The following is a 25,675-nucleotide window of genomic DNA, read 5'->3' as shown; positions in this document are numbered from 1 at the left end:
TTTACCGTCAGTACTTCTACTTGCCACCTATTTGGACTAGTCCACCTTTTGTTTGGGGGGAATTATGTGCGTGACCCACGCAATTTTTAAAATTTCCTCCGATTAAACTTAAACAGCGTGTTTTTAATTATTAAATTTACGTTATAAATAAGTGGTTGTTGGTATACAATTATAATAATATCATTATTTTAAGGACATTTTGTCAAGTTTGTGGAGTCCCCCTCGATGAGACGCAATGCCTTTGTCTGTGGACCATCGAGCAAATATGGCGGCTTCGCAATAGATGAAAAGCTTGAGCGAGCAAAAATGAAATGATTTCAATTCAATGTTGTCCACAATCGCACCTGCAGAAAGGTAGGCTAAAATGCATTCACCAACAATAGCGAAATGAGAAACCACCTACATGTCCCCGATATTTAGCTATAAGCATGTGGTTTTAAGCTTGATGTTGAACATAGTGGGCTGGATTGCTACCTTGCTAGCAGCACACTCTCATAGTATGGAGTAACAACAGCAAAGCCAAACCAGGAATATTGGATATATATTTTAAGTTATTAATGCACGCGAATCTTGATAAGTTCTGCAAGTTTGAATATTAAAAATACTGTTTGTGATTAAACTAGATTTCTGGGTTGAAGTCATGTTTTGGTGTTTCTGAAGCACTAATTATGCAAAAATCTAACGTGATCCACTAAAAACTGAATGTGCACTTTATTTTATGGATCACAACAATAATGTAATGGTAACTGTTTAACTGTTAAAGGGCTATTATTACATTAAAACATAATGTTTTCCTAAAGGTACTTTTCCCAGAGCATGTGATTAACTTAGCATTTCCATATGAAGAGAAGTGATTGAAGAGATTACTTCTACTATCTGTTAGTTGTTATTTGTGTAGTATTAATATGTTTTTGTGCATTTTTGTGCATGTGTCATACTGTAAATTAGCAATCTGCAGCCTTCATACCTTTTATGTAGATTGTAGCACCCAGAATTGGTGTCCCTGTTCATCTGCCATAATGCATGTGTTATTACAGTATTAACATTAGGCATGAACTACTGTCTAGTTATGAGTGTGATTTCCACTTTCACATCTGGCCAACCAACTGGGATGCTTGCCATGAATTGCATATACAATGGGGATTGATTGGCTTACTAAATTTATTCTTGTTGAAACTTGCTTTGATTTTAAATGATGTTAACTGACAATAGTATAGAGCAGCTGTGATTAGGCAGCTAAATAGTTATACGTTTTTTGTACTTTTTAATATTGATTGAATATTAATTGGTGGTGTTCGGATAACTAAAACCAGTTATGACCTAGTTATAATATCAGTTATGCATATCATACATTGGCAAGGCAGGGCAAGTTTATTTATATAGCACATTTCATACACAATTGTAACTGAAACTGCTTTACAAAAAGAAAAATAAAAGAAACAAGAAAATAAAAATGAATAAAATAAGTAAAAATTATTAAAACAGATTAAAACGTGATAAACCAGGTTATAAAAGAATGAAAAAGAAAAGAAAGACACAATAGTGTGATCTGTCAGACGTAGCACAGTGCTCATTCAGTAAAGGCACAGCTAAAGAGATGTGTTTTAAGTCTTGATTACAATGTGTCTAATGTTGGAGCACATCAGATCATTTTTGGAAGCTACATTTATCATTTTTAAAATATCATACTCACAGGCCAGGTTTAAATATCACCCATGACAGTTTTAAATGGAATTCAGTTTGCACTTTGTGTTTAATTATAGTATGACAACATGTACACAAATGTGGACCGTTTCATTTACTATATTATAATATTAATTTTCCCCCCAAATTGACTCTAAGAATAATACAAGCAGATTATTCTCAGATGAATAATACAAGCATGTGATTTTGGTTCATGTCCATTGTGTAACGCAATGAGAGAAGAATATATTATTCTATAGTTGAGAAGAAATATGTGTGAGTGAGCAAACAGTACTAGTGTAGAAATTACTTCTTTCTATTGGCACAAAAATTAGGCACTATTACAAGTTTGCTTAGTTAACGTTATTATGCTATAAAGTCCTGTGAATTTACTCACCCAAGGTCACCCTAGATGTAGGTGTCTTTTTTGGTTATCCATATGATGGCAGTCAGAGTTGGGCGATGTCGACCAATTTGGCATTATATGATGTTTAATGTAAAACATCGCGATGGACGATGGTATCGTTGTTGTAGGCGGCGGTGAATTAATTATTTATGAATAATTAGTTAATTCTTTGTATGTAGCCTACCATTTCAACTACCTGACCCTCATGGTCTTTTTTTAACCATAACCAAATCATAAATCAATAAAGATAAGTTACACACAAATGACCACCTGTCAATCACTTTTACCACCTGACTCTGACATGAATAGGCAGAGTGATCTGTGTCATTTTAATGGCGTCGACAAACTTGGTTGGTAAACAAGGTGCACAACCAACAGTATCTGAGGTTTTCACTAAAATGACCAAGTACAAGCGTGATAGCGAAAGATTGAAGCAGTGTACTGACACGGTGACATGCTACCTGATAGATTCAAAAAACAGAAGAGTCGTTACATAGATTAATTAAATATCACATTTAACCACTATAGTGAGACGCGATCCAGCAATACAGTCTTGATAAACTGTCCGAGGTGCACTGCTCTTTGGAGTGACTGCTGGAGCTCAGACGCTGCAGCGCATGACAGGGTATGTTTGTTTGTTTGTGTGTGTGTGTGTGTGTGTGTGTGTGTGTGGTTATGTGATGTGCATTTTTAGCGGTATAGTGTGGAAGGAGGGCTTTTCAGAAATGCTAAGTAAAAAGCCAGTGTGGATGTGGATAGTTTTTTTTTTCTAAAATGTCAGTTTAAAACTAAGATGAATTAGAGTAAACGGGGCCTAAGTGTATTTTTCACCAGCAGGTTGCTGCTGGACATAGGCGGGGCAGAGTATCGCAATGCTGGCTTAGCATCGTGATGGCTCACAGCCATCGGCGATTGAAGATGGCATTGTCTATCGACCCAACCCTAATGGCAATGAATGGTTATATGTATTTAGATAAAAATAAACATATACAAATGAGTCTAAATCAATCGAGATGGCACCTGATGACACACAGGTCTTTTGACGCAAAACGATAGGTCAGCGTAAAAAACATTATTTATTATATTATTAGCTTTAATCCCCAGCATGTTCAACCAGTTTTCAATGTGAATTTAGTTCTGTTGTTTTTGACAATGAAAGTGCAAGGTCATGTGCAATCACCAATATCTATCGACAAACTGCGTCACCTGATCTCCTATTCAAGCTCTGCTCTTACGCTTTGTCAATAAACCGAAAGAACTTCAAACTACTGTCGCATATGCGGCGAGAACCGTTTTCCCAGGCTGAGGAATAAAGCTAATATTATTTGAAAAATTTTAAATTTCTTACATAGACCGATTGTTTCTAAGCTGGTATATGTGCAGATTTTGATGTGAATCGGAACTGCATGCTACTCAGTTTTTCCAAATGATGTCAGTACTGAATCAGGCTGTTGTTTCACAGTTGGACAAGAAATTGAACAAAAACAACAACAAACTACTAAAGACAGCAAAAACAATTCACTCATGTGCTAACAAATTTAATCAGAAAAAAATGATATTGACATAATCATTCTGTGATGCCGATAGTTGTTTACATAACTAGTTTTAAAGCACATATAGTATTCAAAGTACTTGTATAAGCTATGGGTACATTAAACATTGCATTGTATAAAATGTCTTGATGATGAAATTTGCAATAGTGTCTGGATGCAGACTTGCAGGCATGCACTCTCAGACATATGTTCTTCCACTGCAAGTGATGTCACTGTAAAGGCTGTCACATGCAATCGCATAGCCCTCGCTGTGGCAGACGCACACCTCTCAAAAAAATTAACTACACATTGCAACAACGCATATCGCAAGCTCTGTGATTGGTCGGCTTGGTAGCAATGACGAGTGTGGGCAGGACAAAAAGCCGTTCGAACTCGTTGGAGTGAGTGTTTACAAGCGTGGAGTCCTGTGAATGAGCTTCAGGTGGAAAGTTTTGTTTTGTGTTTACCTTATGATTAAAGTTAATGCACGTGCACTGGTTCCTGCCTCAGAATGACAGAGTTTAAGGTACTTGTACATTAAGGCAGCGTTTAGAAAAAACAAAACGCCAGTGAAGAAACTCGCGGCGCGTCAAAACAAAAAAACAAGCATGAGGCGTTTTTTTTTTTTTTTTATGATGCTTTTGCACCTGCCGTTTTGCGCGTTGGTGTGCACAATCACATTGACACCCTTTATGTAGTCACGAGGCGTTAAAAGTCGACAAAACGCAAGCAGAAAACGTCTCATTGTGCACAAGCCTTTAAGGGGTTAAAAGTGCATGTCTGAGACTGCCTGTTCATACTGTCTGTAGACACTTCTTGTATTTTTTACCTTTTATATCTCCAGACACGATATATGTGAACACTCACATCGCATGAACAAAAACTTAAGCATACTTTGGCATTTCACTACTGACCAGTTGGGCTATGAAAATAGTGTGGTGCAGGAGTTATGTCAGAAACAGGTGATTAGATTGCAGTGAATTTCCAAAAATCTCGTTCACTGTTAATTGCATAAATGTTTCGTATATATATTCACATTAGAATTTCTCACAAAAACGTTCTGCCTAATTGACAATATTTATGTACACGCATGAGAACGTTCTTAAACTTGTTCTTCAGTGTGAGTCCTCTTCTACGCCATTGACAATTTGCATAATACATGCCCACGCCAGATGTACAGTATATAAGGGCTTTCTGTAAAGCTTCACTTGTCTAGAGAAAATTATAAGAATAATTCATAATTATGGCAATGAGCCAAAAGAAAAAGAACTTAAAGGGTAATGAAGGTTTTGATGTTGGATGTGGAACACACTTTCTTTTTTTTGAAAATGTGAGGTAAAAAGCACTAAATTTTTCTTTACTTAAGAAAAAAAACTCTTGTCAAAAGAGCTTAAGAAGAGCATTTTATAATTCTAGCCTTGACATTTTTTACAGTATGCTAGGCAACCACACAGTATTAATGGTCGTGATGCTTGGCGATGCTTTTATGCAGAGTTTTCTTTTTCTAACTTCAGCGTATTTAAATTTTGGTTCATGTTGCACTTCATTTTTTCAACACTTAAAAATGTTTAGGGACTAAAGACACCAAGTGATGAAGTGTTTCAGATGTAATTTTGTCCAATTCTTCCTGCAAACAAGTCATAAGGTGGGCAACAGCATAAGGGTCTTCATTGTCATACTTTGTGCTTTAAAAAACACCACACATTCTATATTGGAAACAAGTTGGGACTGCAGACAGGCCAGTCAAGTACCTGAATCCTTTTCCTCCACAGCCAGGACTTGTGTACAGAATGTATTTTTGCATTGTCTTGTTGAAATATGCATGTGTGTCCCTAGAAAAGAAGGCAGCATATTGTACTCCAAAATCTTTATATACTTTTCAGCATTAATGGTGCATTACAGAAGTGCAAATTACCTTTACCAAGGTCACTGACACAACCCCATACCATGACAGACCCTGGCTTTTGGACTTGTTGGTAACAGTCTGGATTAGAGCTGCACAATTAATCGGAAAAAGATCATAATCTCGATTCGACCCCTTATACGAACCTAATCCAGCATTTCTACGATTCTGTCAATAATATTTTCAAGTTCAGGAGAGAAGCAAAGGCAGCTGCATGAGTCTTTTCATTGTTTCACACACGTTGCTCAGCGACATGGAGCCCTCCAAATGATGTTTAAAGAGTCACATACTGTATTTATAAGGTATATTTCACCTAATAATGTCATTTATGTCTATATGTAATGCTGTATTCGTGGCCGGGAAATCACACATGACGTGAGCTGCTGACTCTGCGGCCGCACGCTCTACTTAATGATAGACACGCGCGTCTACTTTATGGAATAGAACCTGCATTTGCTGTGAGTAACAGATAATAAAGTTGTTAATAATATTCAGTTTGTGGCACAGAGTGATTGTTTGAGAGCCACACGCGAAGTATGAACAGCACTTAGCAGTAAAAATGAAACCGAAAGCGTGCACATCATTTAAATAATCATATGGCATTTTAAAGTTATGACTGCAACAAGCATTTGATGTTTTTTCTTTCATAGCGAACACACAGCTGTGCATGAAAATAAATGTTAACAGTGTCAGTATAACTACTCTAGTCTATATAATGTTGATTTAATCAGTGAATTAAATGTCTAATAACAGATTGCAAAATAGGCCATACAAACATAATTCAACATCAGAATTATTATAAGCAGAATATAATTATTTATAGAAACCAGTAGACCTACACATAATATTAATATTGTTTTTTACTATATGTTTGAGGAAAAAAACAATAATCTCATGTTAAGCTTCATTTTACATATAGAGAATCGTGATCTTAATTTTAAGGAAAAAAATTGCGATTCTCATTTAAGCCAGAATCGTGCAGCTCTAGTCTGCATGATCCTTTTCTTCTTACTTTTGGCACAAAACAGTTTTCACTGGCATTTATGGATGTAACTATGTATTGTGGTACTTGACAAAGGTTTGCCAAAGTAGTCCTGAACCCATGTGGTGATATCGTTTATAGATAAATGATGATTCTCAATATAGTGCAACTTTAGCGATCAGAGATCCCGGTAGTTCAGCTTTATTCTTGCTGCCTTGTTATTTATGCACTAAAATTCTTCTAAATTCCTTGAATCCCTTAATTATTTTATGCACTGTTGAAGGTGAAATATTCAAATGTCTTTCTATCTCTCTTTGAGGAACATTGTTTTTAAACATTTCAATAATTTTCTCGCTTTATTCACTGTATTTCCACCTACATTTGTGAAAACGTCGGTATGTACATTTCAAACATAAATTTGTGTGTGCTGTACACGTTTAATGAATGAGACCCATTATTTTGAGGGTTTTAGGAATGCATGATATTGTCTGTACCGTAGATCAGTTATCCAATAATTAACTCAAATGTATACTTCGGTTTCATCTAGATAAGGAAAATTATGCCGATATGCCTTGCTGATAGATTCAAGGGTTGATTACAAGCCTACAGTAACTTACTTGTCTTAAGCCCCATAGCGTTATTATCTAGTTACTTATGAAAAGAATATGATTTATGAAATAGACATAACTTCAAAATTCACATTTTCAATATTGTGTTTGCTGTAGATGGCGTTTTTCTTATGAATCTCATTCTAAATTCCCGTACAAAAATCTCTAGGGAACCCATGGCCAATTAATCTTTTTGGTTTTAATGTCATTCTTTTGTCTGTTACTGTCATGTTGTCCAAGCTTGTATAATGCAAGTCTGTGGACGTCTCTAATGGTGTAATAGGGACATTTTTCTAAAATTGCAATGCTATGTATAACATGCATGATTATCTATTTTTTGTTTTTGTTTTTGTGTTTTATCTCCAGAAACAGTCCTTAGGACAGTTAGGAATGTCTGCTTTGAAGGAAAGTGCCAAAGTAGAGGAAAATGACATCTCAATGTCAAGCATCTCTCAGGACCTTTTGAGCAACCAGTCATTCTCTGTAGAGGGGACTACATCAGGACCATCAGTGCATTGTCTTCACGAGACCATGGAGCTGCTGAGTGACCAAGGAGACCTCCTGTCCAGTGTTAGTTTCATAGACTCCATCTGTTCTGATGGACCAGCCAAGGCTGCTTACGTCAATGGATCCACATCACCACATATATCAGATGAAATATTGTTGGATATTTCAAAAAATGTACCAGGATTCCTTCCGAAATCATTGCACGCTCAGAATTCTGTGACAACCAACGTCCACTTTGAAGGAGCTGATCCACTCAGAAAAGAAGGGGAAATAACAATAAGGCAAACATTGACAGCAGAGGATGTTGAGAATAGGGGCATATGGGGCTTTGATAACGAATCTCCAGAAGCCTCATTAGATAATTATGATGATGCTAATGACCTTGGCTGGAATCCCCAACGAGAGTTTATGAAGTTCTTGTGGGATGATGATAATGGTCTCGATATTGAAGAAAAACTGTCACCAGTTCCATCACCCATCAACCAGAAAAGAAGAGTTCCATCACCTATTGTTCATAAAAGAAGGAGACGTAAAGAGAAATTGGTGCTAAAAGTTGACCCTTCAGAGGACCCCTTCTCTGATTTGAATTTAGATTCAAAACAAGATCACCCTGGTGAAGGAAGCCCGATAGAGTTCGGTCCTGTAAAGAAGACTCGTTCACCAAGGAAACCCTCCAAACTACAGTCGCCCATTGTAAAGAACACCAAATATTTCAATGGAACTGCTGAGGCTGTTAAACATTTGTTTCCCAAACCAGCAAAAAAACCTTTAAGCAAGACTCAAAAAATAGGATTGATAAGAGAAACTTTGTCATCAGATTCTGAGGGACCTACATTTTTTCAACAAAACAATGATTTTAAAGAGAAGTCACTAGGACAAAATCAAATCACATGTAATAAAGACACAACTAGCTCAAAGCCATTCGTATGCAAGGAATGTGGACAGTGTTACTATGATCGAAGTTCACTGTTAAATCATATAAGTGTTCACCAGGACAAGGGAAAGAAACTAAATCAGTTCCATCAAATTAAAGATGAAGGTAAAGATGCAAAGTTGCAATGCCCCCAGTGTAATTTTGGAACAAACTGTCCGAACACTTTTGTGCAACACGCTAAGACTCATGAGAAGGACAAACGGTACTATAGTTGTAATAAATGTGATTTTGTTGAAATGAATGAAGATGATCTGAGAAGACATTTGTATCATAAACATGGTGTCATTGGGGCTGATCATACCGTTTGGAAATCAGATGGATTCCAGGAGCGAAAAGTCAATAAATCACCATGTCTAAATTCCTACTCCCCTTCTTTTGAAAGAAAAACAAAAAACAGCGTTGGAAATCATGTTGAGGAAGAACAGGTAAACTCGCATTCTCTTGACAGTGGTGATGAAGAACCACCCACAACTGAACAGTCGTTCTCGGCTTGCAATGTTCTTACATCATGTGCAAAACCAAAAGCAAGGTCACCAAGATTGTTAGTAAAGTTCGGTGCACCAGATGAAGAAAATAACCTGTCTAATGACAAGTGCGGTCTGTTACGGAAGAAAAAACGTGTTGGTGAATCAAAACTTGACAAATCAATCCACACACTTTTATCCAGAAAGAAACGTAGAGACAAGAGTGGCTCAGAAATCGACACTCACCAGGAGCCTGCTAAAAGCAGTACAAAAGAATTTCTTGACAGGTCGCTCAATTGCGAGACCACATTCTCTGAAACTAGTTCACCCCCTTCAAAATATCTGAAAAGATCAGCACATTCTAAAGAAGGGAACACTAAAAGAACTTCTAAGTTTGATGTAAATGTTACCTGCTCAGAAGATGCTGGAAAAACGCATTTAGGTTTGGAAAAGCAAACATTAAAGAAGTCGCCTTCCAAAAGGAAAATGTCAACTCCATTCCACAATATGCAGGGCCAAGATATTCTTCTAGATTTCCCGAAATGTAGGCAGAAATTTAAGAAACCCCAAGCAACTAGGAGGAGGAAAGTACTGATCAATAACTCTGACATTTTGAGTGTTTCTAGTGATGCTCTAGGACCTGAAGAATGTGAAATGGACAAGAATGCTAATGCTCGACTTGTAAAAAGACGGTCTTCATCTTCAAAGGCGAGTCTTGGTGCCTCAGCTAGTCACTTTGAGAGAAATCACAGTTCTCCAAGGGTGCTTTCTGTCAAAGATGAATACAAGGACGAAGAGATCTCCGAGTCGATCACGGCTGTAAAGCTTGAACCGAGCTCAGATGTTGAGACCGATCTGAAGGGTTGTCCGTACTGTCCTGCTGTATTTGAGTCAGGAATTAGTCTCTCTAATCATATAAGAGGTCATTTGCACAGAGTTGGCCTGAAAGTACGCCGTGCTCCAGTTAAATCTGCAGTTAAAGTAGCTTCTGACAAAGTACCTCCAGTTCGACGACAAGCACTGTCCCAAGTCAAAACAGGTGACAATTTTAATTTACTTGACTGACTTTCTTGCTTTACTTCTGTAGAGTTTTCTATTCTGATTGTTACTTAATTTAATTAAAGAGACCATACTCCCATACAAGAAGATTTATTGTTAAAGTGTTAGTTCAAAAGTTATTATTTACTTGTCCTCATGTTTTTCCAAACCCCAGAGGCCTTCGTTTATTTTCGTAATACAAATTACAGTATTTTAGATGAAATTCCAGAGCTCCCTCATCCTCCATAGACAGCAATGGTCCAGACTCGTTCCAGAGAAATGCCAAAAACACTTTCAGTGACTGTTTACATGGAGACCAATACTTTGATTTTAATATGATTAAGACAAAACTCTGATTAAGAGTCTACCATGTAAACAGTGATTTTTGATTACTTTAAAGCAGGGCCGGAGTGGGACTCCTTTTCAGCCCTGGAGTTTTAAGCCTTAGACCGGCCCTCCTCAGTTCACGACTGTCTATATTAAAATAAGGTAATTTCCAATTCAGTTTCTAATAACACTACTGCGTCTTTTTCAAGAAAACAGCTGCTTTAGAACTTCAAATGTTCAAAAACCCTAACAGTATTATATGTCTTAACAATAAAAATGAAAAAAATATATAACTATACATATCCAGGTGAGAATCGAACACGGGTCGGTTGTGTTGTAACACAATGCGCTGACCACTGGACCACAATGGCGCTGTTGGGTGGTGAACAAAAAATAAATATTGCACTGACCTGAATCTCTTTCTACCCCTATAAGATCTCTGATCAAATTATATCAGACTTATTAAGTAGTGAATCATCTGATTTTCATTGAGCAGGTGTATTATTCATTAATATTAATTTTTCGAAATCTTCAGGTGCTGCTGTTTGGGGTCGAATAATGATTTACTATTACATCTTGATTACCCTGCGGGCTGCATTTTGCTCACGGGGCTGCGAGAAAGTAAATAAAAAGAACGGAGCTGCGGCAAAATAATTAATAAAAAGAGTCAGGCTATGGTCAAATACATTAATAAATGAAAAGAGCGTGACTGTTGAGAGTGCAAGCAGCAAGGGACACCGGCCCTCGCCGCCAAAAAACGGACCGGCCCACCGGGAATTCTCCCGGTCCTCCCGATTAGCCAATCCGGGCCTGCTTAAAAGCACCACAGACACTTTTGTCAAGAAATGCAGAGGCTTTTTCTTTCCATTCGGTGTAAAATTTAATCAAAACAACACTTTTCCATCAGTCCTCACTTTATATTCTCATCCAATACCTCAATTTGTCATGAGGGGCATGAATGAAATGTTCCTGAATGAAAGTGAACTTTCAGGAAGTCAAAAAATTTTAATTACTTGAAACTCCAAAGGAAACATGGATAGCGTGGTAACGCAATGACGTTAATGGATCTATGTGATATAACATGTAACAAGGAATCATGAAAGGAACATTCTAAAAGCAACTCATGTAAAGACCTTAATCATTGTATTGTCTTATTTAGATTAACTCAAATCATTAGATTACTTATGTCCATGTAAACAGTCAAAAGCCTCAACCCTAGAAAAAAGGTGTTTACTGATTTTGATGACAGCCTTTCCACAGGTTAGTAGTAAGCTAATGTGATGTTAATTGCATCATACTAACAAACTAATGATCAAAATAAATATTAATAAATTATTTTTTAAATAAATATATTAATGCAATGCTTAGCCTATGAATTGGTCTATACTTTAAACTTATTATGAATACATAGTTATATATTTCAATTATAATGATTGAAATATTTTTGTCCAATATCAAATATGTGCCTTAAAAGTGTCAGTTCAGGCACCGTTTTGGCATCGGTACCATCGATGTATCGATATAGCACTGGTATTGAAATAACCCAAAACGATACCCAACCCTAGCTGCAACTGTTGAATAAAGACACATGAAAAGTTTTGAAAATGTACTTTGGTAACTTTTTGGGCTTTGAACTAGGCGAGACCATTGCTGTCTTTTATCTAAAATATATTTTAGTATTTATTCTTAAGACCAGTTTTGGGCACGTTCCTTTAAAAGTGTAATTAGTTATAGTTACTTGTTACTTCTCACAAATAGTAACTGAGTTAGTAACATGATTATAAAAGTAACTAATTGCCAGGGGAAAGTAACTATTGCATTACTTTAAAAAAATTTAAATTGTCAAATGACTATACAATAAATATAAAACACTGTACACTAATTTACACTATTTTAATGTTGTAAAGTAGTGCTTATATTTCCAGTTTGCAAAAGTACCCAAGAGAAAGAGTGATCCTATGGCTGAGAGAAACGCTGCTCGCATGAAAACTGCTTCAGTTTTCTTGATTATAGTAACGTGCATTTTATTGTCGGTAATGGCAATGGCGTTGTAACAGGGGAAATAATATTTAGTTCGATTACTTGTTACTGAATGAAATATCACTGTTAGAAATAGGCATGATTTGGTGTAGGATTCTGACAGTATGATAACCTTGGATAAAAATGTCACGGTTTTACTGTATCATGGTATTGTGATTACTGCTCTAAAATAAGTTATTTTGTGTCTGGGTAAAAAACAAAACCTTTTCCCCCTTTGAACATAATATGTTTTATTTTTTGAAAGATTTATAATATTTTGGAGAAGTAAACTTGTCAGGCTAAATAATTCAAATAAATCATTGACTTCTGCTGTCTTCATTAGTTTCAAAAACATAGGTTACTTTACTATTTAAAACGGCATCTTTGTATATCTTTTCTGCTGGAGATACTGTTGTTCTAAAAAAAACATAAATAAAAAATATTACACATACCTTAGGAACGATATTGCAGAAAATGTTGGCAAAACCACAAATGTGGTAAAACCACAGTATACCTTGAAAATGGTTATCGTCCCATGCCTAGTTAGTAACGCCATTTATTTATAGCGCTGTTATTCCCATCACTGCTTAAGATAAACAAAGGCATTTGAAACGACATGAGGATGGGTAATTATTTGGCAGATATTTTATTTTTGGGTATACAATCACTTCAGTTTAAGCCTCCACAAGTGAAAATTATTACATCATTTCCTGTAAACTTGCACTTGAAGTGATGCTGTTGGTTTACAATGGAGAGAATGAACACATGTTGTATTGTTCTACAAAATCATAATTGTGCTTATCCTGGATAGTAATGCAACAGCATTAGCTCATGTGAGTTCAATTTAAACTGTTGTGATCACGCTCAAGATGAGATATTTTTTACTGTGAAGCATGGTGTGAATTTACAATGCCATACTGAGGGAAATATTTGCTATTTATTTATTTATTTATTTAATTATTTTACTCAATTTTATTGGCTTTGCTAACAGTTGATGATAAATCAATTTTTATCTTGTCCAGGTTGAAGGTCCTGAAGTACAAACATAATGTAAAAAAGTATTTACATCTATATAATTAATTTATTATTTTATTTAAATAAATAAAGGAATATGTGCTCTATCTAGAGTGGTCACATTTATTTAATTCGTTTACATTCAGAAAAGGAGAACAAAGCAGATCTTAAAGGGCCAGTTGACCCAAAAATGAAAATTCTGTCATCCTCATTTTCAGAAGATTTTTTTAAATTGTCAGTCATGTAGAACTATTGTAGATCTTGCATGTATATAGTATAATTTTTCTTACTATAAAAGGCCAAATTTGCAGGTATCCAGGTTTCTTTTTTTCCTTAAAAGATAAATTTTTCAAAGTTTATTTTTTTTTTTTGTTATTTGCCACATGAAATGTTGTGGTGTAAGTTGGTGTAAGTCTAAGCCAGAATTCAGGCTGGTGTAGATTATCTAGGTCTGGACAGATTGGCTTATAATAAATAAGCAAATGTTGTAAATAAAGCTGATTTCAAATGGTTTCTTTGTTGTCTCTGATCCTGACAGAGGAGGACACGTCCCAGACTGATCATCCGGCAGAGCTGCCCACTGACTGCCAGCAGACAGAGCTCATCTGTCCTCTCTGTAGGGAGTGGTTTGACAATAGGACCGGGCTGTCCAATCATGTGAGAGGCCACCTAAAGCGATTGGGCAAACCCACTTCCACTGCGTCCAAATCTCCAGTTATCATATTGAAAGAATTGATGCGCGATAAGAAACAGTTCCAGCTAAAGCTGCAGGTTCTTGAAAAGAAGTGCCGCACCACCAATACTTTCTATCCTGTTAGGCTGGGTAACGGACTGACATTTGCATCCACTGTCAAACGACAAAAAGATGACAAGGAGGAGAAAAAAAGGTTAGAGATTAATAAAGGCTCACCACCAAGTGATCTGATTGGTATTTTGAAGAAAAGAAGAGCCCACGAAGAGGCCAAAGCAAAGCATCAGTCCCTCACGGCAAAAAAGGCTCTTTCTTTAACTTCAGGGAAAGACTGTGGCCTTGAAATTCACACTTGCAAAGCAGTGCCAAGTTCACCAGGAGGTAATGTTTCATTTGTTTCAGTGATCACCTGTAAAAAAGGCTAAACGATGCAAAATGAAAGTTTTGTCACTTCACATTCTTATATATTTGACCAAACTCTCATGCTTTAAACATGAAACTGAAGGGAAAAATGATAATAATTTAAATTCTAAGTGTAGCTTTCAGTCTGTTTAAAAAAATATTAAAAAGAATAAGCATTTGCTTACATAATGACAAAATTATTATTCCAAGGTGAACCTTGTTTTTAAAGGACACGTATAGGTTTAATAATTAATAAATAATTTAAGTTTCAAATGTAAATGTGTAACGTTTGTTGTGACTATAGCACGTTGTTCTAGACTAATGTTTGTTGTGTATCTTCAGGTTTCAAAAAATGATGTATATGAAGACAAAATTATTATTCTTATGGGTGTTTAAATAAGAAAAATATAAATAAGATTAATATTCTCTCATGATTAGTCAATAAAGGGTATCTTAAATAAAAATATATAACACATTTTTGTATAGGAAAAATTTAATCTGGGGCGACACAGTGCGACACAGTGGCTCAGTGGTTAGCACTGTCACCTCACATCGAGAAGGTCGCTGGTGCATGTTCTCCCCGTGCTCCCCGGGTTTTCTCCGGGTGTCCCAGTTTCCCCCACAGTCCAAAGACACAGATGCGGTAAAGATGAATTGAATAAACTAAATTGGCCATAGTGTATGTGTGTGAATGCGTGTGTATGGATGTTTCCCAGTACTGGGTTGCAACTTGAAGGGCATCTGCTATAAAAACATATGCTGAATAACAGGGGTTTTCAAACTTTTTCACTTTCGCCCCCCAAGGCACCCCTCCCTCGAGCCAAAATTATAATGTACGTGCAAACATCATTCACATATTACTTGCTGCTCTTAAAATGTGTAGAAATAATTACATTGAAACATAAATATATAGCTTACCTGATTCAGTGTGCTGGCTGAGCCTTTTTCTGTAAGGACAACGTGCTAATCTGTGGTCGGATTCCTGACACGACTAACCATTAATCATCTTCTACTGTTAATCAAACTATCGACTATAATTAAACTATTACCGTGATGAAGGACTTTTCGCTGCATCACACACGGCTGTCAGTAAAGGACAGCAAACACACACACACACACACACACACACATCACGAAATGTGGAAGCTTTTATTTCTTTCCATTAGGTGTGCGATATCAAATTACATTAACACAACACTCTTCCACCAGTCCTTCCTTCATATTCGCTTCCAATACACCAGTCACGAGGGCATGAATGAAATGTTCATGAGTGAAAGTGAAACTGCCGAACTACAGTTAAAGTCAAAAAATTAAAGATGAAACACCCAAAATTACATGAGACTGCAAGATAGCCTGCCCTGGTGACGCAATATTTAAAAAGCACTTCACGTAACAACTTAACTATATTATTGTCTTATTCAGATTAGGGCAAATAACTATTACTAATGTTCATGTAAACGTTGCCAGTATGTCTTCAAAATAAGTTAAATATCCAGAAGGGCATCCCGCTGATTTGATTCAGAAGGGCACTTTTTAGTAAGATGGACCACCGGTTTTACATTCATTTATTCACCGTCATTCATTTTAAAAAGTACCCGGTCCATTTGATTTATATTTGTTTTACTGGAACGCATTAACTCTACATGTGCCTATTAGTTAGCTCTGGAGCTAAAGTTTGTTAATCATATTCCCTCTAGTGCAGTGGTGGGCAAACTTTTCAGACCCGAGGGCCAAATCAAGTTTTGCAAACCAAGTGAAGGGCCACACGTCAAATCCTTCAAAAGTAACTCAAAAATAACTTTTATTTATAGTGGCAGTATGCATGGAACATGTAATATTGGACAGAAACATGTCACATTAACACTAAACAGATTTTTTTAATTTTTCAAATTTACAATTCTACTGTTATTTATATTTATCATTACTTATCGATCATCATAAAACAATAAAATAATCCCTTATAAAATGTAATAATCATAATGTAATAATTGTACAGTGGAGAAAATAAAAGATATTGTCTGATAGAACAAATCCTATATAAACACATTCAAAATAATTCTTAAAGTATACTATACAGTCAAATTTACAATAATCTAATTTGCACTGCTTTAAGAATATACAGATCAATCATCATAAAACTTGATGAAACCACTAATCTTTGATAAAAGAACTTTTTTAAGTGGATGTATGCATGGAAAATATATTCTATGACAAAAAATAACACATTTAACCAGCAATTATTATATAATTTGAGTCAAATCACAACAATCTCATTTGAGCTTGTATTAATATGCTCATATCAATCATAAAATTATGAGATAAAACGAAAGAATCTTAGTCTTTGTTATTTCAAGTCATGTTATTATGAGAGTGTTAATGTGAACAATGAGCCTGAAAATAAAGTTATATTAATATCAACAGCAACACTCTTGCAAAATACCCAGCTGATTCAGTCGTTGCCTAACAGCATAAAGCGCACGGCGCTCCGTTTTTTCGTTGACAAAAAGGCAGTGCGATGCACCTTGCGTTTTTGAACCGTAAATGCGCGTTCGGTGTGATCGGCCCCTTAGGTTGTAATCTTTAAAAACAGCAATACTTTCTTGGCATTTTAGACCTACCACTTTCTGTCCGATATTGGTGAAGAAGTATTTTGTTGTCTATTCTTTCCTAAACACACAACATTCAGAGTCCATTTTCAGTCATTAACGGTCGAGTGCATTTTAATATCTAAGTGTGTTCTACTTCTACTGGTTGCGCTAACTGTACCGCCATTAATATGGCGATGACTTGTATTGCATCATTAAATTACTAATTCTGAAACCAAACCGTTACTCAGAAGCAGCATTTTAAAAACTCCCTCGCGGGCTGGATGAAAGTGTTCAGCGGGCCGCATATGGCCCTCGGGCTGTAGTTTGCCCACCTCTGCTCTAGTGAATGCATAAAAATCATCATAACTTACTTGAGTGCACGCCTCAAATTCTCCCGCCACACAGTTTAAAAACCCCTGCTGTATAAGTTGGCAGTTAATTCCACTGTGGCGACCCCTGATGAATAAAAGGACTAAGACCATGAGAATGTAATCTTTTCTAAATGGTTTTAAAATTTTTGTTAGGTTGCTCTAATTGTAGACTGATCACAACCAAACGATCCGCTGACGAAGGTCTTGTTGACCCTGAGGAGTGCATGAATGCCTTAAAGCAGGTGCTCAGCTGTGTTTCTGGAGATCTACCTTCCTGCAGAGTTCAGCTCCAACCCTGATCAAACACATTCTAAACCAACCTTGTAGGATCTGAAGGAACGGTTGGTAATTAAAGACAGGTACGTTTAATCAAGGTTGCAGCTGAGCTCTGCAGGAAGGTAGATCTATTGGAACAGTGTTGGCCACCCTTGTCTTATAGCATCTGTAATGATTGTAAATGTTTAATTTTGCATGTTCTTTTTTTTTTACAGAGAAAGGTGACAACAAAAGAAATGTGTGTGTGCACTGTAATGCCAGCTTTCACAGTGGAATAAGTCTCTCCAATCATCTGAGGGGATATTCACAAAGAAAGAGAAAAGCTCTTCAAGATGGTGCTAGTATGTTGATTTTTACTTCCTCAGTAAATGGTTCTTTTTCAGACCTTATTTGTAAATGAATATTTTCATTTTTCATATCATATAGCTTTTATACAGCTTTTACTATGTGCCAATTTCTTAAAAATATCTTTAAAGTAACTTAGTCAACGAATTGTTATATTATTTAGGCATGAGACCAGTGAACAAACAAGAGTGTTTTTTAGCCAAGCTATCTGTCATTTGCAAAAAATATTTGTAGAAATATTATCATAGAGTTATAGAGTTCTCATTTACTGTCCAATCACACATGGGCATGTTAATACAGGTAAAATACAGTAAATACTCATTAGTTGATTAGTTGAAGTTTTTAAAGGTCAAAAGCATATGTTGTGCTTTTGTAAAATTCCTGGTTGTATTGTTTCTGATACAAACATTGCTTATTATTGCAGCTTTGGACTGTAAACAGAGAAAGCAGAGAGCAAGACCATGGTCAAAGAAGAAAGCCTTCTCACTGATGCACAATCCAGAGGAAATCTATAGACTTACTTGCAGGTAACCTCTATATCAGTGGTTCTCAAACTTTTTTCACCAAGTACCACCTTAGAAAAAAATTGTCTCTCCAAGTACCACCTTACGACGCTATTTTTTAACCAGTATTAAAAAATAGCATCGTAGGCCAAATTAAGCAGCTACAGGTGTGCACAGTTTAAAAACGATGCAGATTAATTCCTATTATTAAGAATATGTATTATTATCATTCATTTTAAACATTTGAAATAGTCTGAACATTAACTGTGCTTGCAGATTTAAAAAAAAAGTTTTTGTAAAATGTGCTTTTAAAAGTTAATAAAAAAAATGGCGCTGTTCTTAAAAAGTAAAAAGAAAACTGCTGTACTTAAAACTAAAGTATTCATTGTAGCCTATTCATCAAAAGCTGGAGATGTTGCTTTTACCTTATAAATATAGGCTATATGTCACATTCCTACACTTTCAGACAAATCTTGAAATATGTTAAATGTACATATGACAGGGTTCATACAGGCACAGCCTAAAGAAAAATCAATTACAGCACCTATTTTTTTTTTTTTTTTAAGACTGACATGCTATGTATTGAAGACCTGAAAAGTATTCTCAGCAACCCATAAAACATTGCATAGGAATAGATACAAATAAAAAACATTAAAAAAATAATATTTATTGATCATATATTAATAATATAATAAACCTGCACTAAATGCTTGAGAAATATTTTTGTACTCAAGTAAAAATACTATTACACAGCTAAAATAACACAAATTTTAGTAAATAATATTAATATTAGGTAAAAGTACAAAGTACTCTTTTAAAAAGTACTAGTTGGTTACTTTTGAAAAAAAAAATCAGATTTTCATTATGAAATCACTTTTTTACGTGGAAACCTGATTGAATGGTTTAATTGCTTAAATCCCAAAGCTACATGTATAGGAAATTGCACTAACAAAGAAAGTATGGTCGATTTTTCCTTTCATGACAATTAATCTTTTTCAATAGCACTGGTAAAACTACCAAATAATCTTTAAGCCCATAGAGACACTTTTTGCCAATTTTTTTAAACGATATTTACAAGCTTTGAAAGGTTTAATTGAAGTATATGGTAAAAAGATTTAAATTTAGCCTTTTATTTACATATTTTACACTATTTTTCTTTACAATATGGCAAATTTGTTTCTTAAAAAGCTGTACATCACATGTAGATTTTATTTTACATTTAACCATTTAAGTACACTGTCAGTAAAAAAATAAAACAAATGACTTCATTTTACTTGAGGTATTTAAAATATGACAACACTACATTTATCAAAGCAGTGCTTTAAGAGCCTTATTGTTAATTTTGATAAATAAACAATAAGTAACAACGGATTGCTTTGAGCTGTAATGCTTTAAGACAGATCAGAATACAGCTAAATGTATAAATCACACAAATACCTCATCCAGAAACATTTCCAGCATAATTAATTTGTCGTAAAGAAAAAAAAAATACACCTTTGCTAAAAGTAAGTTTCACTTCACAACACAGCCAAATAAGAAGACCATTAGCATTGTCATCGATCATGTATCAATCTATTTCTTAATACTTGATTACTTTGAATACTTTTGACTAAATTTAGTCAAGGAACAAAGATAAATGTCTACTTTAATAGTGGAAAGATCGCGATTGTATTCAATCTGAGCACACAGGCGACCATGAGAGCACTTGCAGTTCATTTGAAAAAAAAGCCTATTTAAGAGCTCGCATATCTGTTTTAGCGATTTGCGTACATGAATGCGCTGTCGTGTTAAAATAAAGCACTCGCCACATTTGTAGAAATGAGTTATTGCGCAATACCTCCATTCCCGCATCGCCATTCAGACTGTATTTAGAGGAGTGACAGTTCAGAGGCGAGTCGACTCGCTGTCGGAGAGCGAAACGTGTCTGTAGATCATCAAAAAGGCAGGAAATATGTCCGCGGTTTAATTACTCTGCTAGACATCTCGATAGTGAAAACATCCGAGAAGCATTATTCCAACAAAACATTTGTTTTTAAGTTGTTTTTTCTGTCTCTGCAACACAGAAAGCATTTGTCCCGCCCTTACGTTTCACGCAACTAGACAAGGTCGACTGTGATTGGCTACTTTTCATGTCAGTCAAATCACGCTTCAGAATCAATTCTTAAACTTTGGAAACTGATTTATAGCAGCTTATGACACAATGCACTAAAATAAACATTCTAAGCACAGCGTTGTGATCGTACGCTTCACAAAACAGCCAATGCTGATCACATCGATGTTATATTAGGCATTAAAGGATTAAAACTGTTAATTGTTTCTTTCATTATTCAGCGGTTCCTCCGCGTACCACTAGGAGGAAGCCCGCGTACCACTAGTGGTACGCGTACCACAGTTTGAGAACCACTGCTCTATATTAAAAGTGCATTGTCTTGCTATATAAAAGACAGTTGGTCAGAGTAACATTTCATTTGGTTTGATTAAACAACGGTGAATCTACCAGTGATAGATTTCTTAACTCTTCTGAAGTTAAAGGTTTGGTATTTTGGTTTGTTAAACGTATTATTACATGGTTGTAAATCATGGTATTATTTTGCAAATTTATGCAAAACTACAAAAAAATAAATGCAGAACAAAAGTATGAGAGGTTTAGAATGACATAGTGGTGAGTAAATAATAACATGATTAAATTTTTTTAACTATAAATCGTAAATCCAGAGAAACTAAACATTTTCAACTGGTCTCTTTTTTTTCCAGAGATGTATATTGCATACAGTTGAAGTGAAAATAATTAGCGCTCCTGTAATTTTTTTTTTATATTTCCCAAAATATGTTTAACAGAGAAAGAAATTTTTAACAGTATTTCTGATTAGGTTTTTCTCATTAAGAAAGTCTTATTTGTTTTATTTAAGCTAGAATAAAAGCACTTTTAAGGCCATTTTAACGTCAGTATTATTAGCAATATTTTTTTTAAATTGGCTACACAACAAACTATCATTATACTATGATTTGCCTAATTATCCTAACTTGCCTATTTAACCTAATTAACCTAGTTTATCCTTTAAGCTGCACTTTAAGCTAAATACTATGAATTGTACCATGTACTTACACTCACCGGCCACTTTATTAGATATACCTGTCTAACTGCTCGTTAGCGCAAATTTCTAATTAGCCAATCACATTTAAGTGACTTTGAACGGGGCATAAGCTGCGTCCCAAATGGCACACTATACACTATGCACTCATGCACTATGTACTTATGCACTTACACACTCAACAGGATAGTATATGTATGTAGTGGCGTCTCAAATGGCACACTAATGTTTTTTTACTAAACGGAAATTCAAACCGTTTCCCTGATGACGTGTGACGGTTGCCAAATCAGTGAAATAAACAACCGAATTATCAAATATTACCTGCCGAGAGTATAACTGCATTCACCATTGGGAGGCGCTATAATCACTCTCATAGGAGAATTTTGCTTTCAACATCCAAAATAAATAAAGTTATTCAACATGTGCGCCTGATAGCTCCGCCCCTTCCGATACGTAAGCAAACCTGCGGTCGTTGAGTGCGTGAAGTGTCCATCATTCCACACTTCATTTTAGCGGCTGAATGAGTGCATCATCCGGGTAATTAAAGTGCACTTATGATTTTTAGAGTTTTTAGTGTGAACACACTACTATTTATACTACAAAATGGCGTAGAATAGTGCATAAGTATGCGATTTGGGACGCAGCTATAGTTGTTTGTGCCAGAGCTGAGTCTGAGTATTTCAAAAGCTGCTGATATATTGGGATACAATCATTTGTAGGGTTTACAGAGAATGGTCAGAAAAAGAGGAAATATCCAGTGATTGGCAATTCTATGGGCGCAAATGGTTTAATGATGTCAGAGGAGAATAACCAGACTAGTTCGAGCTGATAGATGGCAACAGTAACTCAAATAACCAGAATAAGCAGAAGCATGTCTGAACGCACAATCTTGAAGCGGATGGGCTACAGCAGCAGAAGATTACACTGGGTGTCATTTCTGTCAGCTAAGAACAGGAAACTGAGGCTACAATTTGCAGAGGCTCACCAAAATTGGACAACAGAAGTTTGGAAAAAGTTGCCTGGTCTGATGAGTCTTGATTTCTGCTGCGACATTCTGATGGTAGGGTCAGAATTTGGCATCAACAACATGAAAGCATGGATCTATCCTGCAGTGTATCAACGGTTCAGGCTGGTGGTGATGGTGTAAAGGTGTGGGGGATATTTTCTTGGCACACTCTGGAGCTATTAGTACCAATTGAGCATCGTGTCAACGCCACAGCCTACCTGAGTATTGTTGCTGACCCTGTCCATTTCTTTATGACGACAGTGTATTCATCTTCGTATGGCTACGGATAACGTGCTATGTCATAAAGCGCAAATCATCTCAGACTGGTTTCTTGAACATGACAATGAGTTCTTTGTACTCAAACGGCCACCACAGTCATCAGCACTCAATAGAGCAATGGTTCCCAACCTTTTTTATCTGAGACCCCCTTATCCCCAGAAAATATTGTAAGGCCCCCCTATACATATAAAAATGCACTGCGGTTGGGTCAGGGACATTTTGCTTTGAAAAAAAAAGAATAAAATCATAGTTCAGGTAGCTATCTTGGTATTTCCTGCCTTTTGTGTTTTCAGTATTGCTAGCGCTGCAACCCGAAATGTTTGGAACTTCCTCACCTGGGTCCAGCATGCTTGGGTCATTACTGTTAGCTACTGAAGGTGAATCAGTGAGACTTGTTTTTTTGGGGAGGACGACTTAGAAATTTAGATAGGAGATAAAATGAACTGCTAAAATATGTTTAAAAATATGACGCAACCCTCCCCACAGAGCTTGCCGAGTCTCCCTTGTGGACCGGGACCCCCTGTTGCATCATGGAAGTGCAGCCAACAAATCTGCAGCCACTGTGTGATGCTATCTTGTCAATATGGATCAAAATCTCTGAGGAATATTTCCAGTACCTTGTTGAATCTATGTGTCAAATGATTAAGGCAGTTCTGTATGTAAAAGTTTGTCCAACACGATACTAGTAAGGTGTACCTAATAAAGTGGCCAGTGTGTGTGTGCTGTCATCATGGCAAAGATGAAATAAATCAGTTATTAGAAATGAGATATTAAAACTCATGTTTAGAAATATGTTGGAAAATAAAATCTTCTTTCCGTTAAACAGAAATTGGGGGAAAAATATTCAGGCGGGCTAATAAATCTGGCTTCAACTGTATATATTTTTCATTTCTTGTTTCTTCCACTTTTGCCACGTACAGGTTTTGTGATCTAGTCTTCCAGGGCCCTCTGTCAGTGCAGGAGGACTGGATCAAGCATTTACAGAGGCACATCATGAATACTGCTGTACCGCACACAGGAGCAGGGATGGTTGAAGTCACCTCCTTCCCTAAGGACTATTGCCCCATCACAGTACCACACGCACAATCCTCAGTGATGCAAACATCCTCATGAGCCCAGGAATGCACACAGCCCGTTCTCGGAATCTCACTCATGTAAATTATTTCAGTTCCCATAGAAATTTTTTTATCCGCCATCCCTAAGGGACTTTTAATCTTGATGAGGATCTTATCACAGGTCGCCTTTTAGATATTGTTACATTGTGCTGGTGTTGTACATGGTCAAATAACGTACGGACGGTGGGGGGATTTGAGATTTCAGTGGAACCCGCCGCCAAACACAACCTTTACCTCAGATTCTTCTCATGTTTAATCTGTCAATGCAGATTTATGCTCTACAAAACCTGAAATCATTTTCTGTATGTGAATTTTACAACAAGCCGTTTTAATTTGAGCATCAGCACCATTACCATGATGATATTTGGAAGCTGCACATACAGTATGACGTGTATGTGTACCATTTAAGTATATGGATTTACTTGATTCAGAAGTTTGACTCCTGCGAACACATCAGTCATTATGTGAAACAACCCGTTTTTATTGATATTTAGCAGACGGTATGCATGTCATTACTCCCTGTTTACACCATTTCCGTTTTGGTTTTGATTTTTATCTGCGGTCTGTAAGTTTACCACGTGTGCAAAAAACAAAAACAACAAAAAAAAACATTAACTGTTACTCGTGTAGGCCATTTTTCTTTTTTTTTTTTTTAACGGTTCCAAAATTTTTGCTGTATAAACCTTTTTAGGTAATTTATGTGAAAAATGTAAATCAGTATAAACATTTTTGCTGTTGAGAATAAAATGTTTTTGTCGTCTTCAGCTTGTTGGGATGCTAAGTTATGAGCTTGACTTTTCACAGCTTGTACCACATAATATAAATAATTGCAAGGGATAGCAGGAATTTTCCACACACATTTATTAAATATCAGTAAATGTGCTAGATGCAAATTAATTTAGCCCTCTAAAGCATATATTACTATGGCAGAGAGAGCTTAATAAACATTAAATAAAACACGTGCAATTTGAAAAAATGCCAGCACACTGAGAAAAGATCTTCATCCATTTTACAGAATATGTGCTGCAAATCCTCACAACGTAAACACATAAAAAATGCTGCATTTTCCCACAACGCAAACAAATTAATAAAACGCACTACATGTTCTCACAATGCAAACAAATTATGAACAAATTACAAATTGCTGCATTTTCTCTCAACCCTTGCAAAAAGAATGGAACACAATGGAAATATTTCAAGGGGACCCTAAAGCGTGACAAACGTCGCTGTGGCGTGACTATTGCTCAGTGAAGTTGTAGGTGATCTTTTGTTTGTTTATTTTAACATCCGCATTCCCTTGATTTGTATTTGATCAGCCTAAATATCCATAAACTAAGTTGACGGGTCCGTCACGTTTTAGAGACCACTTGAAACATTTCTGTTGTGTTTCGTGCCATTTGAAAGTATTGTGAGAAAATGCAGCACGTTTTCGTAATTTGTTTGTGTTGTGAGAAAATGTAGTGCATTTTATTAATTTGTTTGCATTGTGGGAATTGTGCATTCTTTAAAAATCTGTTTGCGTTGTCAGAATTTACAACGTGTGCTGTCAAACGGATGAAGATCTTTTCCTAATTTTCTGGTGTTTTTTGT

The 25,675-nt window shown here is 36.0% G+C and overlaps 1 protein-coding gene across 1 annotated transcript; it reads left to right on the top strand.

Annotated features, from left to right (window-relative positions):
• Positions 1-242: 242 nt before the first annotated feature.
• Positions 243-24,848, top strand: znf644a (zinc finger protein 644a). The gene is made up of 6 exons (NM_001278254.1): positions 243-354; positions 7,481-10,058; positions 13,956-14,489; positions 17,961-18,086; positions 18,515-18,617; positions 23,891-24,848. The coding sequence occupies exons 2-6, from the start codon at positions 7,505-7,507 to the stop codon at positions 24,081-24,083; spliced, it is 3,510 nt and encodes a 1,169-aa protein (NP_001265183.1). The 5' UTR covers positions 243-354; positions 7,481-7,504; the 3' UTR covers positions 24,084-24,848.
• The last annotated feature ends 827 nt before the right edge of the window (positions 24,849-25,675 follow it).

This window comes from Danio rerio, chromosome 2, assembly GCF_049306965.1.
Source record: "Danio rerio strain Tuebingen ecotype United States chromosome 2, GRCz12tu, whole genome shotgun sequence".
Taxonomy (NCBI): domain Eukaryota; kingdom Metazoa; phylum Chordata; class Actinopteri; order Cypriniformes; family Danionidae; genus Danio; species Danio rerio.
The sequence above is the reverse complement of the archived record's forward strand: the minus strand, read 5'-3'. Positions and strand labels throughout refer to the sequence as shown.